Here is a 20,872-nt window from a genome sequence, read left to right on the forward strand (position 1 = left end):
GCTAATGGCTAATTCCAGCTAAAGCTCCGTTAGCATCCAGGCCAGTCGGCTAACAACAGCCCCCAAACTTACTGTGAGTTCAAAACATTGGAATATTGTGCGTTGTCTACAAAAACGGGGCACGTTAAACAACGAATAGACAGAGCGGGACATTATATTCTAAGTGTGTTTTGTAGTCTGATCGATTATAAATCCCACTTGTGCAAATGGTATTACAAGTACCGATAAGCTGTGCTAGTTAGTTAGCTGTCCTGGCGTTCGCCCACTCCTTTTTAGATCTATTTTAAATGTTTTTTTCAGCATGACAGTGCTTCAGAACTGTTAAAGTTGATGCATCTCTATGAAAAAGCATAAGTGACATTATTTTTAGAGTCACAGTCGTTGTCGTGAAGTTGCACACTGCACATTCCTGAACACTCATGTTTTTTTTACATCTCTTGTCCTCAGTAAGTGACTTCACGAGCTGAATATCGAATGTCTCTACCTTCTACCGAGATGTTAGAAACGCCACCTGGATATCCTTTTGAGGAAATAAACTATGAAGACATTGAGGTGGAAGAGGTGTGTGTTTTCCCAATAATATGATCTATTGAACATGGCTTGTCCTAAAGTGTTGTTAACCCTGTGTTTGGACACTTTTAGGTGGTGGGCAGGGGGGCTTTCGGGGTCGTCTGTAAAGCCAAATGGAAAGGCAATGATGTGGCTATTAAAACAATCGAGAGTGAATCTGAGCGTAAAGCATTCGTGGTTGAGGTAAAAGTGTCTGGTCATTGCTTTTCTTGAATTGAACAGTTTGAACAGACTGGTAATGTTTGTTTACCCGTCCCTCAGCTTCGACAACTGTCCCGTGTAAACCACCCCAACATCGTGAAGCTGTACGGCTCATGCAATAGTCCTGTAAGTCTTTTTGAATCTGTGTGTGTGTGTAAGTGTAAATGATGCTTCAGGATGAAACGTGTTGTGTTTTTGTGTTTTCAGGTCTGCCTCGTTATGGAATATGCTGAAGGCGGATCGCTGTACAATGGTACGTCCGTCTTCTCTGATGTAGAGCTCCAGGCTGTGTTCTATCATAATAAAAAAGTGGTGAAACATGGAATTAATCAAATCTAATTATTTTTGTTTAGCCCAAAAACAACAACAGCGGTTTCCTCAGTTTTTTTTTTAAATATGATAGTATATAGGATAGGATGGTGTGAAAATAATGCACTATCTAGATCAAATAGTTAAAAATGTTTTACTTCACCTTAGATTGTAGGCCACTGGACGCTGGCAGATTAGTAGCCTGGCCTACCAGACTATTTTCAAGTTAAAATAATCGCCATAATTGCAAATAAACTAAAAAGCAGTACATGTTCAGTGATTTATGAGCTAATAACGATGTGTGATGAGTAAGAAAAGGGTATGTAGAAGCACGTTTAAAGCACGTTTAACCCACTCACCTCAATAAATGTGCTGCTGGTGTGACAAATGTACATTGTATGCATGAGCCCATTATATAAGTCTATACAAGCTACTCAAGGCAGGAAAAGGTCTATACTGCTGCTGTGTTTGCCTGTTTCTGAACCTGCTTCATTTTGTTGTGTTGTTTGGTCCACAGTGTTGCACGGCGCCGAGCCCCTCCCTTTCTACACCGCGTCTCACGCCATGAGCTGGTGTTTACAGTGTGCCCAGGGAGTGGCCTACCTGCACGGCATGAAACCAAAGGCACTGATTCACCGGGACCTCAAACCACCCAAGTACGTGTCCCTCAAATCTTCTAATGCTTTAACAATAGCAGTTTGGCCCCACTATCTACATACATCATTTTTAATAACAAAACACACTGCAAGTTTTAAAGCCCTCACTGAAACCACTGACCGTTTCCTGAAATTGTTATTTAAATTCTTATGATACGGATTGTATAGTACCAGCAGTTTAGAGTAGATCATTTTGAACACTTTGCTGTGAACACACTTAATCTATGAGACTGGAGTGTTTGATAATTCTCTTGTTTCAGCCTCCTCCTGGTTGCCGGCGGCACAGTGCTCAAGATTTGTGACTTTGGAACAGCCTGTGATATTCAGACCCACATGACTAACAACAAAGGCAGTGCAGCGTGGATGGCCCCAGAAGTATTTGAAGGTAACTATGACTGGAATGTGTAGTAGAAATGCTTCACACGTGTTAATGTTTCTGGAGAAAGTAACATTGTGACAAAGTATACAAAGGGATTAATGACGCATTCAGTTTAATGACACATTACAAAGACATTCCTCGGCTGCGTATTACAGTATCTTATGTTTGTAATCAGAATGAATTTGGTTTTAAACTGTCAAACTGATATTTGAGTTAATATTTACATATTATAATCTTTCTGAAATGTCTCTTTTAAATGTGTAAATGTGTTTATGATGTATGTGCTGCTACATCTTCACTTGTCCCCAGGTCACCCTTGAAAAAGAGGTCTTGATCTCAGTGGGTTTTTACTTTGTAAAATAAAGTTTAATAAATACATTTAGGCCTAGATAAAGTGGTAAAGGGAATGTTGTATCATTCATTATGCATTAGGCTTTGTCCAATAGGGCTGCAACTAACAATTATTTGTGAATTGATTAATCTAGCAAGCGTTCTTTTGATTAAGCAATTAGTTATTATTAGTCAGTTATATAGATTGCTAAAGAACCATGATTTTTACTAAATTTGACCCAGATTGAGCAAAAGACCAAATAGTTTGATGCTTCTCTCAATAATAGATTCAGCTCTGCCGTCCACCAAAGCCCTGTGTGTCCCAGCTCTCACCTTAACTGCCAGGCTCCCTGCATTAGGACATTAGCTGCTGATGGATCATCAGTGCCTTGTTTTCACTGGTGGAACATTGGGAGGCATTGTGCTAAGATGAATGAAGAGTTAGTATGGTTTTATTTCCCCTGGAACACTGTGCTGTGGAGTATGTGTTCTTTTGGGATTCTAATGCGTTGTGAGGCATGTTCTTGGCGAGAGGGAGCAGCTATAATGAATAAGGTCTGATCATTTTGGAGCTGAAGTACAAGGCTCTTGTGCACACCTGCCCTCTCTGTGAACTCTATGAAGCTCGTAACATTATGACTGTCCCGGGAAACACAACAAACTACCTGTGATTCTATCTGTCTTTGCTTTGCTGGTCAGTGCACTCTCCTCTTTCACCTTAACGAAAGTTAGTTTTCTACATCTATCATTAATTTGGCATTTTAAGACATTGATGGTTAATTACACACACGGCTCTCGGTAATTAGGGCTGCAAGATATAGCTCAGTCAAATCAAAATTGCAATTTGAAAAGCCACAATACCAAACACTGCCATTTTTACTTAATATAATATCGTCTAACTTTGCCAAGATGAATTCTCGTGAGTTCACGAACTCTTGAGTCCATCTTGTTAGGCTCCAGCTGATTTGTTTGCAGTCTGCACCAGTGGTTTAACGGGCCAATCACATGGACAGGACTGGATCATTTTTAGGAGAAATACGGACTATTTTCTTTTTCAAAAACATGCACATAATGGCTCTTTTTACATTGGTGGATGAGAAAGAGGACTGTGCTTTTCTGAACACTGGATTCAACAAAGATTTTTCTGCTTCCGTTGTGACCCAATCAGAGTGAAGTTTTTTTTTTTTTTTTTTACATTCCGCCGGCTTTCAGTGAGACTTTCTAGATTGATTCATGTGAAGAACTCGATTCAGAGTGACACGCAACTCAATCTGGAGTGAGCCAGGTTAAATATCCTCCCTTCTCTCTCATCCCCATTTCACACTTTCCTCTCCTGTCTAATAAAGCCTACAGGCCAAAAAATGATTTTAAAATCCTCTGCAAACAACAGAATATCCCATAAACTGGCTTTGTCTTCTACCATTATATGCTGGAATACACTTACACTTATTCTTGTATTTGTTTAGCGGTTCATATTTCAGTTATAGCTCTAATTGTGTTGCAAATGCATGTGTTTAAATGTGCACTTCTATCTAAATCTGTAAACTATAAAACATAAATGCATAAATTGCAAACCTAATCTTAAAGGCGGTATGGACGATTTTTCGGCGATTTGAGAATGCGCACTTCCCTGTGCGGACTGATACAACACACACGTGCGTTTGTTTATTAGCGCAACGGAGCGCATCACATCTCTCGTCTCCCGTAGATTTCTGTCCACTTCTGCGTCAGCTCGAACTGTCTTTCACCGTCTTCATTTTGCCCCGTACACTGAGGGAACTATATTATGATAGATCCATGCGCTTAGGCACGCGAAACGTGGGGACGAGCCTGACGCGGCTGCAGGTGAGCGATAGGTGCGTTTTATGATTGATACGTGGCAGGACTAATTATTTATCCACGCCACGAGGAAATATGATAAAAAATATTGCTGAAAAAAATCGTCCATACCACCTTTAATGTTTGTCAGATAAATTGCTGTTGGATATTTTTATAAATTGTTCAGATCTAATGCAGCTACATTTTACTCTAAAATGGCAAAAAAATAGGCAACAATCTGTAGATAGTAAAACACTTCTGTATTCGGCAGTTCAGAAGTCTATGTGCACTGTTTACAAGTACAATGTGCATCAGCTCTCAAAGTTGTCTTTGGTCATTTGCAGCCCGCCTCAAGATTTAAAAATAATTGTTACTCTTTCCATTTGTTTTATTGTTTTACTGTCTGCACATGTCCTTTATCAAGATTACATGAAATGAATGAAATAATAGATTAAATAGCTTACCGGTATATTTTCATAATTATAAGAATTTGTTACACCAGTGATTGTGGCCTGGCCCTTCGCCACATGCCTGGATTCGAATATGGCCCTTGGGGAAAAATAATTGCCCACCTCTGCTTCAGAGAGCGCCCCTGCCAACGATATTGCACAAGACATTATACGGTCTAGTCATGTTCTACCAAGGCTCCTGTGTGAGCCAACAGTGAGCCATTACCCTCACACTGAACCCTGTAAAAGTAATTTACATCCGTGTGAAATGCTGCGTTTAAATAGGTGCTCTAATAAGCACAATAATTAAGAAAGTCCCCATCAGTTCTTAGATCCGCTCGGCTCCCTCTTCACACATAACGGCTCCCGTGCGCTCCCAAGCTGCGCTCCAACTTGCCACGGAGAATTACTTTATCAGTTCATTTTGTCAATCACTTTCCCTGCTTTGAACAGCACCTAAGCGCCGCTCTGGTCTCTTTCTGTTCTCCCAGGCAGCAATTACAGCGAGAAGTGCGACGTGTTCAGCTGGGGTATCATTCTGTGGGAGGTGATCACGCGAAGGAAACCATTTGATGAGATCGGTGGCCCGGCCTTTCGCATCATGTGGGCCGTGCACAACGGTGAGAACACGCGGCGTTTGAGGAAAAGCCACAACGCAACTTTGCTCACTTTTCCCGTTTACTTTTCTTTCAGGCACCAGACCACCTTTAATCAAAAACCTGCCCAAGCCTATAGAGAGCCTGATGACACGCTGCTGGTCCAAAGACCCTTCACAGAGACCCTCAATGGAGGAGATAGTCAAGATCATGACCCATCTGATGAAGGTACTCGCCACTTTCTTCCTCTTAAGGTGTGTTTTACTGCGTTATGATCTTAACACGTTTATATCTGACAGTTCTTCCTGGGATCAGATGTGCCCTTGCAGTACCCCTACCAGTATTCAGATGACGGCCAAAGCAACTCTGCCACGAGCTCTGGTATTTACACTTGTATTGGCGTTGAGAACACAGCAAATATGTAATGGCACTGGTTGTGAGTGTAATCGCTTTTGCTTTTTGTCCGTCCGATTCGAGGTTCTTATGTGGAATACACTGGCACCAACACGAGCAACAAAAGTGATGTCAACATGGAGCACAGCAACTCTCAAGGGAGCAACGACACCATCAAGATCACTCCCCAGTTTCCTCCTCACTTCAGACCGAAGGCAAGGAGCATAAACTCATTTCGCTGTATCGTGTAACGTTATGGCAGTATAAAGATTGTTGTCGTACCCTCAGGGAGACCCGCTGAGGACCCAGCCTTTGTCCAGAGGGGGCAGTGTGGAGAGTCTGCCCGCGAGAACACAGTCCGACAAGCGAATGAGCGCAGACCTGTCCGGGCTGGAGCCAAAGATGTCGTTTGCACCCACAGGTAAAATACAACAGATGTGAAACGTAACGGAGCATGTCAGAGGCATGAGGAGAGTTTGGTTAGATTTAGAGCTCCTCAATGGTTATTCCTGTGTTCTTTCCCTGTTCTTTGTAGTACCCCCCCCCCCGTTATATGTTTGGAAATGTATGCTGAATGCATTTTATATTATTTATTTACAGAATACAGAACCTATTACAGTATTTAGCTTCTGGTAGCCCAGGTGTTTTGCATATCAGGTAAAACCACTGTTTGAGTCTGTTTACATCCTAAAGAACCATGAAAGTTCCCCAGTATACACCTGTGACCATGGCTGTCCAGCGAGGTGCAGCCTCTCCAGCGTCACTGCACTAGAGACGTCATAGTCAAAACATTGCACTGATGAGTACTTGACAATTCAGAGTCGTTTGCCTAATTCATGTCTTTTGATGCTAAAGGAGGCTATGTGGAGAAAGCCCACGATGTAATGTGTATTGTTCCCCCAGTCTGTATCCTGCGTCCACACTAGATCAAGGGATTTTAAGTTTTATTTGACCTGAGATGACCTGCTCTGTGAATGTGCTGCTCCCCGTGTTCCCTTACTCATGTAGACTGTTGGTCCATGTGGCTGTAGCTCCGTCTGTGCCTGGCTGAATGATTGCATGCTGCCTGCATGTCAGTGCGCGCTCCACACGCAGCGGTCAGTGTGCGCTTCACACACAGCGGTCAGTGTGCGATGCACACGGTCTACATGTGCGGCCTGTTAGTCTGCATGCTTTGTGTAGTAGCTGTTTGTGTTCTCCGCAGCACGTCCGCCGTATAAACGAGGTCACCGCAAAACTGCTTCATATGGCACCATTCTGGACGTCCCCAAGATCGTCGTGACAGGTATCACTGGACCCCCAGGCTCCGCTGGTAGTCAGGAAGCACGTCTGTTCTGACATGACTTTTTTGTGTATCACTTCTGTAAAATTTTCATTTTTCAAAAAAATCCCTTCTGTTTTTATAACTTTTTCATAATTAATACATTGAGAATATTTAATAGATGCCTTTTTAATATATCATTAGATATTTGAATGCTACATTGTGTGGCTGTAAACAAGTTCTATTTTAGATTTATTTCAGCAGATTCATGATTGTTCTTGCCTCTTTTGAGACATTTCGAAGTGACACACAGTCATGTCTTTTGTGCTTTAAAACACAACAGGGATTAAGGAGTTGTCACCTCTTCCACTGAAACATGCTTTTGTACATAGAATCTCATGAAGGGTTGTAAATATTCAAAGCCGGTTTTAGTGGACCCTCCCTCTCCTCTGTCCTGTGTGTGCTGCTGCAGTGTGCTTCACCTGTCCTTCCTCAAGGGCACCAGAGCGCATGGCTCACTTCCCCCCTTGTCCTCTGCACACCCATTAACTTTGGCAAAGTCATAATGGTTCTTTTCTCTCACTTTGAAGGTCGGAGCTAGATTTGAAACTAATCATAAAAGTGGTACCATGTTAAATTTAGCTTTGGAGAAACTCCTGAGCCTTTCACGTGGTTAATTTAGGGCGAACATCTTGGAGGATCTTCTTGGTGCATTGACATATGAAGGGACTGGAGTAGAGGTGGAACACTGGCAGAACAAATTATTTTTATCCTCCAAAATGAAAAACGTCTTTGCCTGTCTTTCATCATAAACATGTTTGGCACTACTGATGACCTGCTTCCACCTCTATCTCCCATATCTGTCATTCCACTCACAACCTTTCTCTGGGAACTCTTCTGGATTGCAACGTGTGATTCTCCAGTCTTTTTCTGAATTTGGAATTGTACAATCAATATTGCACGTGTCATTGTTCTATTATATTGAAAGTTTATGTCGCTCTCACGTTTAAAAATGTTTCATGTTTGGTCACTAATACTATGAAAAGAAGAGCCCTCGTGCCCTCTGGTGCCTCCGGTGAGAAGTAGACCGCTTTGCTATGGCTTTTTAGCACATTTCATTTATTATCAACATGATTCAAACGGACAAATCGAGATCAAGGGCCACTGTTTCAGGATAGAGACGTACCCCGTGCTGTGTGTGCCGAGCAAATTGAATAGATCTAGAGTTGTTTTGTAGCAACTTGTGCAGTAACTGTCTCTTTTAATCACTTTGGATTGCAGGCCAGCCCTTTAAAGTTGGCTTGTTTGCCCCGTAAGCGCGCGTCTGATCAGCTCTGCCTCTTCCGCAGCCACGTGCGAGTCTCAGAGGCGGCGCTCTGTCCAGGATCTGACCGCCATCTGCAACGAGTCCGGCCAGGTACGTCCAGCGAATCCAGCCCAGACCGGCGAAAGCATATTCCACTTCGTCAGCGTCATAAACCGTGCGTAACGTTGATCTGAAACGACTCTATAAACGTCTGAATCGCTCTGAATCACAACAAAGCACCGCGTTTCTGGGTCGTTGGTTTGTTTTTTTCTGTAAACTCTTTGACTATTGGACACTGGACATTACAGGATTACTCAAACGTGCATGAATCCCTCGAAATCCAACTCTCAGGAAGCTTTCGATGAGGGAAAACCATTAGAATGTTGCTTAAAGTCCTTGTAATGTACATAAAAGTTGTTAAAAGAAAAATGGAAATGACAGTCCTTGAGAGAAACATTCTGCATTTTTTTTTATGATGGCAGCACATCTCCAGAATGTTGAAGAGAACCCAAAGTTTGACCCCATGTGAAGCTTTTGAAACCTACGCTCTCTTTGTTGCTCTTCAGTTTTGTTCTTCAGTCACGTGCTCTTCACAAACATCGTCACCATCCTAAAATCTCCAGGGATGTAAAAGTCAGAGAATATGCAATTGGTTTGACTTTAGCTGAAGAAGATCAAACTTCTGGTGGAGGGGGAAGTCTGGCTTTCTCCTCAAACACGCTTTGAGACGTGTTCTGTGGCTGCGAGCGTTTCTGATGCTTTTACGAATGTGACTTCAAACCCGGCGCACTTTGTAGCTGCCAGTTCGCTCAGAGTTCAGCTCGACGCCCCCTCTCACGCCTTCAAGTTCCACTTCTAACTGCAAACCTGAGCTACACTGTGCTGCACATTATTTCGTTAAATTATTTTTGTCAGTCATTTGATAAGTTCATATTATTGGCCACTCTTGACTGTGTGTTTCATGGTGTTTTGTGTGGTTTTGTGATGTTTTTTGTGTTGTATTGTGATGTTTTCTGGTGTTTTGTGATGTTGTTTTGTGATGTTTCATGTTGTTTTGTGATGTTCCATGTTGTATTGTGATGTTTTGTGATGTTTTGTGGTGTATTGTGATGTTTTGTGGTGTATTTTGATGTTTCATGTTTTGTGATGTTTCGTGATGTTCTTTTGTGGCGTTGTTTCGTGTTGTTTTGTGTTGTTTCGGGATGTTTTGTGTTTTATTGTGATGTTTTCTGGTGTTTCATAATGTTTCGTGATATTTCATGGTGTTTTGTGATGTTTCATGTTGCTTTGTGATGTTTTGTGTTTTGTGATGTTTCATGTTGCTTTGTGATGTTTCGTGATGTTTTGTGTTTCGTGATATTTCGTGGTGTTGTGATGTTTCATGCTGCTTTGTGTTGTAGGGGAGCCGGAACAGCAGCCGCTCGTCCAGTCCCAGTCTGCGGATGCACGGTAATAGCGCCAACTTCTCTCCTGACGAGCCCACAGGTATTCGCACAGCCCTCAGTAGTTCCTCTCGAGTACATGCACCATGCCAGTCTGACCCTCTTTTTCCTCAGATTCCAATGGCTCAGACAACTCCATTCCTATGGCTTATCTGACCCTGGATCACCAGCTGCAGGTACTGTTTTATTTACTGCTCAAACTGTTTTAGTTGTATTTATTTCATGTAAAAGATCAAAAATAATCTCTTGCGTTTACATGTATGACACAGTTGATTGTTTGAAACCCGGCACTGCTGCCCTTGTATGTTTGTGTGAATAGATGACAGTAGCATTCCAGTTGATTTATGGTACTTGTCTTGTTCCCAGCCTCTGGCTCCATGTCCAAACTCCAAAGAGTCGATGGCAGTGTTTGAACAGCACTGTAAAATGGCTCAAGAATACCTGAAAGTGCAAACAGAGATTGCCCTGCTCATCCAGAGGAAGTAAGTCTGCTTCACTGTTACTATGGAACGTGTGAGTGTAACCTTGACTACCATAGTGGTTCATTTAGCTTAATGGCACTGCAGTTTAAATATACACGAGTGACAACGAGCACTATGTTAGAGGATTTTGACACTGTGTATACAATATTGCCTTTTAAAATCTCTCACACAAGGTTCATGTGTGTAGTAGTGTGCCTCATGGTAACCAACTAAAACTATTGGAAGGATCTTGCTGTCTTTGAGTATTCTAGGCTCTCTAACTTGTATTGATAATCTCCAGGAAGGAACTCATAGCTGAACTGGACCAGGACGAGAAAGACCAGCAGAACACGTCCCGTCTAGTGCAGGAACACAAGAAGCTGCTAGAAGAGAACAAAAGTCTGTCCACATACTACCAGAAGTGCAACAAACAGCTGGAGCTGATCCGCGTACAGCAGCAGAAGAGGCAGGGCACGTCATGATGGAGCCCCTCCCCCGCCTCTGTGCACTGTAACACTATAGCAGACTTGTCCACTGTGCGCTGCATGTCCCATCTCTGCTCAGAAGAAACTTTGCACATCATCACAGCATGTCTGTGGTGCAGACCAAACAATCACCTGCTGCTGTTTATGGACTTCCACTGAGAGGAGCCACATGTTCAGTTTTTACTAGCATTTATTCAGATAAATCAAAGGGAATAGAATAAATGAGTTTTAACTATATAAAAAAAAAATATTTATTATATGTGAGTGGGTAGTGTAGGGGCCCTGTGTGCTGCCCTCGGGGCCTGGTCTACATCATGCTTTCCAGTGGATCATCACGTTTTTTTTCTCCAGCAGCAAATGATTCAAGAGGCGAGAACTGTCGGAGGGTTTTTAGAAAATGAACTATCAGTTTGTATATCAAGAGTCCCTCAATCACAGTGGGGCACGCAAAATAGTGCTGGTAAATGCCGAGTTTCACAAGCGTTACTTATAAATAATGGTTTAAATGCACATTTGGCTGATATTTGGTGGCAGAAGATTCTACTCGTCAGTCGATGCCTTTTTTGTACTGTAGCTTCAAGAATGTGAAACCGAGACCGCTTTACAGCTAAAGTGACTTATGCAGGGTGTGAATGTGGCGTCGTGGGACTCTTTATGCAAACCCCACTGTACCTGCTCTGATCCCACATCTGCCCCCTCCTCAAAGGTGTCCGTGCTGACACTTCTGAACTGAGCTCTGAAGTGATGGGCTGCAGGTCGCTCTCCACGGCTTAACTATGGCGTCAGTATTGTTTCTGTGAGTCCAAATCTGTCTTTTCTATTCACATGTTTTTCTTGTATGATATCCCTCATTCTCCACTAGGACAAAATTATTATTATTATGATGTGAATGCCCCCACGGACAAATGGAGTAAAAAGCTCCTTGTACAGTTCTCTAGTTTGTTTTAGTTCACATGTTGCCTTGGAGGTTTCCTGGTTTGTAAGTGCGTGATTTGTTTTATGTGAGATGTTGCGCAGCTGAAAAGCTTAAATGTACCGAACAGTAAATTAATTCAGGTTTTTAAGACTGGATTTCCCAGTTCTGTGAATGTATGCTGCCAGCTGAGAAAGCGTCTATGCAGCCTTGCCAAACAGAATCAAGCGTTTGTGAGAGGGGCAACATCTGATGACAACATCAAATAGCATGCATTCAAAGAACCATTGGATGTGACATTTGAATTCTGATCTTATGTCCTGCAAGTATTTTGCACTTTTTTGTGTTCACCTTCATTAAGGCTTTTTAATGTCTTGTCAGTATGGCAGGTCATGGTTTTAAGTGCACAGGAGTGAGTCTCGCCCTGTGTCTTGTTTACTGAGTTCATTGACCACAACACTGTTTTATTGTCTAGGTTAGTGCTGATGACCTACAGTGTGAACCATGAGGAGGGACTTTGAAAAATAAACTCAATTATGAAGATGAACTCATCTTTGACTGTTATGACTTTATTAACGTGTTCATTTGAACTGGAAGAAGGATCCTTGAAAAGTAGAATAATCTTGCTCACAAAGTGCTGCATTTGTTTCCTGCTGGTGAGTCTGAAGAATGGGCCTGAGCAGAGGAAGAAACAGGACTTTACCGCACATTCAAGTGTGTTTTTATTCATTGAGAGATGATAAATGAATGCAGTCTTTTAACTCATTCATTACATTGTGCATTTCTGCAGAATTACAATTTTTAAAATGTTAAAATATGACAATGAATTTGTCATAAGAGCAGTGATAAAGCCCCCACACACTAACCCTGATCATGTAAAAAAAGACCAGAGACCTGACATTGAATCTGCACATCTTACACAGGAAGCTGTTGGGGGAGGAAAGGGGGGAAAAGACAAATGTGCAATATTCTAATTACAGTAAAGTAACTCAATCATCAAAATTTACATCATAATTCAGCAACAATAAACACAAGTGTTGGCATTTAAACTAAAGAGAACAATCAAAAGCCACTGCAGTGATCAGTACTTTTGTATTTCAATCGATGAAATTGAAGTAATTTTACAAGTTGTTAAGAAGAGTTTACTGCACTGCTGTAGTGTGTGTTTTCCAATAGGTGGCGATGAACACCCGGAGGAGGCGTGTTCAAAAGACTGTTTTCTGCAGACATTAAAGTGCATCTGTAGAGTTTGATCAACGTGGATTCCTCTCATGTCACGTCTGTCTACATCTCAGTGTGACCTACTTAGTGAGCGTGAGAAAAACAGCAAATTAATGATGAGATGTTGAGAAAATGTATAAGTCTGTACAGTATTGTGGCACTAAAGCTCAACGATATCTACATAACCTCGCATCCAGCAAGCGAGGTTGCTCATCATAGTATTAAGTAAGGTAAGTATCTGGTAAGGCCTTATATTTTTCATTTCATATGCAAAATGAACCTTTCGGTGCTTTTAACCATGTTGTTGTGGTGTTCCCTTATCTTTAGTGTAAGAGTATCTATTAAGAGAAGCTATTTGACTGATTAGTGCAGGTCTAGATAATTGTGGACTACATCTGTGGCTTGAGCGTTCAGAAATGTTCTCACCTGCCCACTGCACCTGCCCCGTGTACCTGCCCCCTGTACTTGCCCCCTGTACCTGCCCACTGTACCTGCCACCTGTACCTACCCTACCCCCTGTACCTGCCCACTGTACCTGCCCCCTGTACCTGCCCCCTGTACCTGCCCCCTGTAGCCGCCCCCGTGTACCTGCCCCCTGTACCTGCCCCTTGTACCTGCCCCTTGTACCTGCCCCCTGTACCTGCCCCCTGTACCTGCCCCCGTAGGTTAAGGAAGCTGTAGTGTCTTCTGCTGAAGCACAATAAAGTCCTACTGCTGATGTACTTTCTTGTGTTGAGGTTGCTGTTTAGTGGATGTAACATTACAGTATCAATACCATCATCAGTTATGAACTTTACTCTCAGGCTTAGTTCATATTCTTCAAATGCCTATAGGCTTTGCTGATCTGCAGGTTTGTTCATGTTCCCCATCGTTCAGAACTCATCGTATAAGATGCAATGGCACGCCATCCTTTTTTGAAAGAAAACATAATACTGCACTTAAAACCAGTGTCTGAATCAGGCTTTATCTATGGTGCAGTTGCTATGGAAACTAGATGACATAAAATAGACTATCCCTTGCAGAAGAAGAGGCAGCAGTTTTATTATTGGACAGAATTTGGGTCATAATATCTCGCCTGTTGGTCTAATTGCAGCATGTACCAGTTATTCACTTGTAACACAAGCGTGTCCTGGTGCACACTAATGATGGTGAAAGGGATAATGCTATAAGTGCATTATTCAATTAAATGAAAACCTACACTGATGATATCACTGGCATGCTATAACTGTTTCTTATGTTGTATGGCACAGGTGACCACCCCCTTTCACCAGACAAGCACTATAGAGTCTAAAAGTGTTAGAAACCACTGCCTTCACCTGAATGGAACTTCTGTGATTGTCGTCTTTGTCTCAGCATCTGGCAGCCTTTAGTGGTTCCTCACTCAACAAAACCTGCCCCTGGCTTACGCTGAGCCTGCGGACATGGGGCAGAGGCAAATATAATCAACAAATTGACTCCCTTTATGCCCAGTGCAGTTATTCAACTCTGAACCTGTGTGCAATTCTATTTCAAATCATTTCAAGAGACAGAAAAACAGCTACAACCTGTCACAGACTTTAACTTTGATTTTATAAAGCTGCATCATGGTTTTGTCCATCAACTCTGGATCTGAGAGATGAGTTTCAAACCTTGTCACTGTTTCAAGTTTTAATTATTAAGGCATTGATCCATACCACTGCTATTTACCATACAGTAAGCAATTTAATCTGGCCCATGACCCATCCAAATATTTAAAATATATACAGTACAGACCAAAAGTTTGGACACACCTTCTCATTCAAAGAGTTTTCTTTATTTTCATGACTATGAAAATTGTAGATTCACACTGAAGGTATCAAAACTATGAATTAACACATATACTTAAAAATAAGTGTGAAACAACTGAAAATATGTCTTATATTCTAGGTTCTTCAAAGTAGCTTTGATTACTGCTTCGCACACTCTTGATGAGCTTCAAGAGGTCGTCACCTGAAATGGTTTTACATCAGTCTTGATGGAGAGATGCTGAGCACTTGTCGGCCCTTTTGCCTTCACTCTGTGATGTGTGTCCAAACTTTTGGTCTGTACTGTACATCCCTCTTTTTTACTGGGTTATTTCTGGGTTAGTGCTAGTTTAGACCTGGTTTGGTCTTAGTCCTTATTTGTTTCTGCTTTCGACCTGTTTTGATTCTGGGTTAGTCCTGGTTGGTACTAGTCTAATCCTAGATTAATTAATGTTGGTAAAGTATTTAGTATGTTATTTCTCAGAAAAATGTAATCTATCAGTATTGTATTGTATTCTCAATTTATTGAAACCGTGTTGGGGATATTTTATACGACACAACATTTTTTTGTGTATCTCCGGCCCAGAGGCCTTGGCCCTCCAAATATCTGGCCCTCAGGAAAATTAAATTGAATAGAACTGATCTGTATCAATCATTAGCTTATTTTCAGTTTACCTCTTTTTCACCCTTTCTTCAAGGGAAACCAGTATTACACTCTTTATATTTCACATGTTCAAATTGTTTGTTATACTGTTCAAATTGTTTGTTTTACTGTTGTTTTCTTTAATTATTCATCAAATCCCACAGTTGTATTTTACTTTGTTTATTCCTTCAGCTTTAAGTGTCACATGACCAGATGTTTGACCACTGTCCAAACATAAATACTCTCGTACTGATGTTCTGGTGAGTATTGCATCATTAGTAGTAGACACCTCATTTTTGTCTTCTGTTGGGACTCTGGACTTTTCATGGTGTTTTTTCTAGCTGGTCAATTCTCATTATTATGGTGTAATATATGGCATATAACAAATAGATCATAACAAATGAACAAATACAATTCTTTCAGAACCAGTGATACCTAAAGATTGTCATTTCCCTCGACGGAGAAACGTCCTCGGTGTGTAATGCATCAATTGTTTCGTGTTGGAACATGACGATTTCTGAAGTTTCCCATGATTCCTGGATGACAGATGTTTGCTGAGCAGGACACGTCAGGACAAGCGGATGAACCAATGTTGCCTTATGGAGGTTGTTGAATATGTTATGTGTTTCCATGGTAACTGTATGGCAGGAGTGTTTCGCTGTGGCTCCAACGCTGCCCCCCTAAACCTAAGTCCGTGCACGCTCTGGGAAACTGTAAATTGGTGGAAGTGGTGGCTCTGCTCTCAGATGAGTCACAGCGTAGTGAGTCAGCGACATGATGAGTACGCTCCGGCGGTTGAGCCAAGAGTTGGCCATTGTCTCAGCTCAGGATGAGACGAGTGTCGAGTGCCGCAGCCGAGCGAGCGTTTTGCAATGTCCTTATTGAACCGCTGTCATTTTAGGTCAAATACGGGGTTTACATCTGCAGGTCTAAAGGCAGAATGTGTAGCAATATTGTGCTGGGTTGAGTCAAAATGAACAGGAATGTTGGTTATTGATTGATTGATTGATTGATTGATTGATTGAGACAGGGACAGTGCAGAGATGCATTGGGATACCAGGCGTACCAGGTTGTAGCTCAAGTAGTTATGTCCTGTATTCCCTGGGCAGACCGATGTTATTAAGATGAAATAGATAATAATCACATTACTAAAATCCAAACTCAATTTCAAAACAAAGGAAAAGCTTGATGCTCAGTACAAATTCCAATACTTTATATTGCAGGGTTCATTGATAAAGTAAAGACATCAAAGAAGCCTTTCAAAGAACTCGAGTGTGACTGGACACATTCCTCTGAAACCACGTCACAGAAAGTTCTTGCTGCTTCTGATTCTGCTTCTGCTTCTGCTTCTGCTGCTGCTGCTTCTGCTGCTGTTTCTGCTTCTGCTGCTGCTGCTTCTGCTGCTGCTGCTGCTGCTTCTGCTGCTGCTGCTTCTGCTGCTGCTGCTGCTGCTTCTGCTGCTGCTGCTTCTGCCGCTGCTGCTGTTTCTGCTGCTGCTGCTGCTGCTTCTGCTGCTGCTGCTGCTGCTTCTGCTGCTGCTGCTTCTGCTTCTGCTTCTGCTGCTGCTGCTTCTGCTGCTGCTGCTGATGCTTCTGCTGCTTCTGCTGCTGCTTCTGCTTCTGCTGCTGCTGCTTCTGCTGCTGCTTCTGCTGCTGCTTCTGCTTCTGCTTCTGCTGCTGCTTCTGCTTCTGCTTCTGCTGCTTCTGCTGCTGCTTCTGCTGCTGCTTCTGCTTCTGCTGCTGCTGCTTCTGCTGCTGCTGCTGCTGCTGCTTCTGCCTCTGCTGCTGCTGCTGCTTCTGCTTCTGCTGCTGCTTCTGCTGCTGCTTCTGCTTCTTCTGCTGCTTCTGCTGCTTCTGCTTCTGCTGCTGCTGCTGCTTCTGCTGCTGCTGCTGCTGCTGCTGCTTCTGCTGCTGCTTCTGCTTCTTCTGCTGCTTCTGCTGCTGCTTCTGCTTCTGCTGCTGGTTCTGCTTCTGCTTCTGCTTCTGCTGCTGCTGCTTCTGCTGCTGCTGCTGCTTCTGCTGCTTCTGCTGCTGCTGCTGCTGCTGCTGCTTCTGCTTCTGCTGCTGCTTCTGCTGCTGCTTCTGCTGCTTCTGCTGCTGCTGCTGCTTCTGCTGCTGCTTCTGCTGCTGCTTCTGCTTCTTCTGCTGCTTCTGCTGCTGCTGCTGCTGCTTCTGCTTCTGCTGCTGGTTCTGCTTCTGCTTCTGCTGCTGCTGCTTCTGCTGCTGCTGCTGCTGCTGCTGCTTCTTCTGCTGCTGCTTCTTCTTCTGCTGCTGCTGCTACTGCTGCTGCTGCTGCTGCTGCTGCTGCTGCTGCTGCTGCATCTTCACAAGCCCTTGTCATGACCATTTTGGCTGATGATCTGCAGTTTGTCCCATAAACCCCATGACCTCCACCTCTTTTGGTTGCTTTATGGATTCCCGGGCCCTCCCCCTCTCTGCCCCTGTCTGCTCCTCCAGTCTCTGCGTCAGGTCTTGAGCAGAGAAAGGTCATCAAGGGCGACGGTGACACTATGGACTCTGTAATTACATTCCTCTCATGTGTTTGTGACCGAAGGGGCGGGAGCAGCAGGGAAAGTGAATCCAAAGTCACGGGGTCAGTGCAAGCAAAGGGCATTTCAATCATTCAACCATTAAACCGTCCGAACGTAATAAATGGCAAAATACTTTACAAAGAATACCAACTAAGCGGCGTTACCATGAGTGCATTTAATAGTGCTTAGATTGAGGGGAGCGTGTATAGGAATCTGCCCCACCCCTTTCTCTCAGCTGCACAGGGTTTGGCAGTACATGCAATATTTTTGTTAAAACAACCTATATTGGTGGAAGCAGTCTCAATGCTACATCAGATATTACCGTATTTTTCATAGTATTGGCCGGGGTGCGACTTATACTCCAGAGCGACTTATATATGTGTTTTTTTTTCTTTTCTATTATGCATTTATTGGCTGGAAAATACAGTATGTGTCGCATTCTTTGGCTAAATTGTCGTTTTGGACGATCATTGCTTTCAAGTCATGGTGTAAAATAATGTTTGTGTAGCGTGTGTGTAGCCTGTCACCGCACTACGTTGTCTGCATTAGAATATTCTGCGCAGACGTAAGAGTTGGTCTATGCTGCTAGTTGTTGGATTTGTAGGCATGGGGGCAGAATGGGGGGAATGTCCCATAAATCTCTCCCCTGAACATGCTGCTAATGTGTCTTTGGGCCAGACCTTTCACATTTGTGGGGCTGGTTGCTGATGAAAAGATGAAAAGATGTGTGACAAATATGCAAAACTACGACTGAGCAGGGGACACACCTATTCCACAGAACTGTTTTCTGAAAGTTGGTCCCTTGCAACGACTAATGCAGATGCTTCACTCGCGTACAGTAGGTGGGATGGATCTGTATCTGGCTTAAAGTCCTTTCAACAATTCTTTATGTTTCGTCCACATTTATACTAATGTGCCAGATCAGTGTAAACCAGACGGGTTCAGTGACCATAATAGCATTTACAAAGACGGTTAAAGCCTCTAAAGTGAAGGCTAATTTTCACTATAAAAGAATTTTCTGCTGTTGATAATATTAAGTAACGTTGATTGGAAAGTTGTCTGTGGCGTTCACCAAGCAGAGGATTATTTAGGTGTTAAATATGCACCAATGAAAGAGATAATAAAAAGAATCAACACTAAATGGATTGATTTGACACTGAAGGCAAGGCAAGGCAAGGCAAGTTTATTTGTAGAGCACATTTCATACACAAGGCAATTCAAAGTGCTTCACACAGCAGGAAAAATGCATTCAAATCACAAAGAAATTACAGAAATACAATAAAATTAACTAAATTAAAAATTATCAATCCAACTGATTTTCTAAACTAATAAAATCACAAACAAAAGAGAAGAGTGCAACGATAAAAATTAACTACAATAAAATTAACTAAAATAAAAATTATCAATCCAACTGATTTTCTAAACTAATAAAATCACAAACAAAAGAGAAGAGTGCAAAGAAAAAATCCCTTCAGTCATATGTGCAGCTAAACAAAACTGTTTTTAGCTTAGATTTGAACATTGTCAGAGTAGAAGCATGTCTCACATCTTCAGGAAGACTGTTCCAGATTTTAGCTGCATAAAACTGAAACGCAGATTCCCCATGTTTTGTCCTGACTCTGGGCACCAGCAGGAGGCCGGTCCCTGAGGTCCTCAGAGTCCGAGATGGTTCATATGGCACTAACATATCCAAGATGTACTTTAGTGCTAGGCCATGGAGAGACTTGTACACAAGCAGAGCTGCTTTAAAGTCTATTCTCTGAGCCACAGGAGCCAGTGCAGAGACCTGAGAACAGGACTAATGTGATCATACTTCCTGGTTCTAGTCAGGACCCGAGCAGCAGCGTTCTGGATGTACTGCAGCTGTTTTACAGCTCGTGTGGAGAGGCCAGTGAGCAGGCCGTTACAGTAGTCTAATCTACTGGAGACAAACGCATGGATAAGTCTCTCTAAATCTGGTTTTGACACTATATTTTTGATTTTGGCAATGTTTTTTAGATGGTAAAAAGCTGCTGATGTTATTGATTTGACGTGGCTATTAAAGTTCAAGTCTGAGTCCATTATTACCCCCAGATTTCTAATTTGGTTTGTAGGTTTTAGAGCGAGACTCTGGAGGTGACCGCTAACACTTTCTCTTTGTTTCTGTGGCCAAAGACGATTATTTCAGTCTTGTCTGAGTTCAGCTGGAGAAAGTTGTTTTTCGCCACTGTATTTTGGCCACGTCATCTTTCCTTTTTTCATTTAATTCCATCTCTGAAAGTGGTAAAAATCTGTTGGTGAGCTGTATTTTAGGTGACTTCACGTTATCTTTGTATCGTTTAGGCTTTGCTCCCAGTTTGTTCCAAGAAACAGCCTGGTCTTTCTGGTTTTTAGACAGTTTTGGAAATGACACAGAGTCACTGCGGTTTAGGTTGAAAGTAGCAGTTTTTCTTGTAAAAAGTGTGCTCTTCTTACCGTCGGTTGACACAGGAATGGTATCGTGAAGAACTTTTTCAGATTCCAAAACAAATATCCGTGTTTTCAGCTCATTAATTTCTTGTTGATATTTCCGACAGCGTTCACAATCTTTCTCACTTCTTCTCCCGGACATGTCGCTGGCGTCAGATATGTCGTTAAAACTGGAAAAATGTTCTTAAAATCCTTGGTTTACTTGAAAAAGTCTAAAGCAAAAATGTTTGGAAGACAAAAACTGATTAAAAAGCAAAATAAATAAGGAAAGCAGCGATAGCAAGCGGAGCGAGCAAAAAAAGCGTGTGCACTCTTCGGAAGCTGTAAGAATTTAAGAATCTGAGAGATGAAGCTAAATAAATGTATGTGATAGCTGGATTATTGGAGGACAAATTTAAGTATTGCAGGTTAAGGAATCAAGCTATCAAAATGAATAAAAGAAAGAGACAAGAATACTATTGAGAAAAAAAATATAATGCTAAACGTGATGTGTAAAAGCTCTGGAGCACCCTAAATGAAATAATGAGTAGAAACAGAAAGGTGTGCTCTTCATTTGTGGAGTCTGAGCCCTAAATACATTACAGATTACTTTATTGAGTTTTTTGTAAATAAAGTTAATGTGTTAAGAAAGGGCCTGGGCACAACTTATTTTAAATGGGATGAATTGATAAAAAAAAAAAAAAAATCATGGTCAATAA

At 42.2% G+C, this 20,872-nt stretch overlaps 1 protein-coding gene across 2 annotated transcripts; it reads left to right on the forward strand.

Annotated features, from left to right (window-relative positions):
- Positions 1-459: 459 nt before the first annotated feature.
- map3k7 (mitogen-activated protein kinase kinase kinase 7) lies at positions 460-12,116 on the forward strand. 2 transcript variants are annotated; one of them, XM_072440205.1, is made up of 17 exons: positions 460-561; positions 643-753; positions 832-897; positions 979-1,024; positions 1,598-1,736; positions 1,997-2,121; positions 5,204-5,332; positions 5,406-5,536; positions 5,608-5,689; positions 5,786-5,916; positions 5,990-6,122; positions 6,906-6,986; positions 8,312-8,379; positions 9,669-9,753; positions 9,825-9,886; positions 10,077-10,192; positions 10,473-12,116. In XM_072440205.1, exons 1-17 carry the CDS (start codon positions 475-477, stop codon positions 10,651-10,653), a joined length of 1,773 nt encoding a protein of 590 aa, XP_072296306.1. In that variant the 5' UTR covers positions 460-474; the 3' UTR covers positions 10,654-12,116. The 2 variants fall into 2 exon arrangements, with proteins under 2 accessions (XP_072296306.1, XP_072296313.1); XM_072440212.1 differs by lacking the exon at positions 6,906-6,986.
- The last annotated feature ends 8,756 nt before the right edge of the window (positions 12,117-20,872 follow it).

This window comes from Eucyclogobius newberryi, unplaced genomic scaffold, assembly GCF_026437365.1.
Source record: "Eucyclogobius newberryi isolate DKJ021-1_F unplaced genomic scaffold, fEucNew1.0.hap1 SCAF_1, whole genome shotgun sequence".
NCBI lineage: Eukaryota > Metazoa > Chordata > Actinopteri > Gobiiformes > Gobiidae > Eucyclogobius > Eucyclogobius newberryi.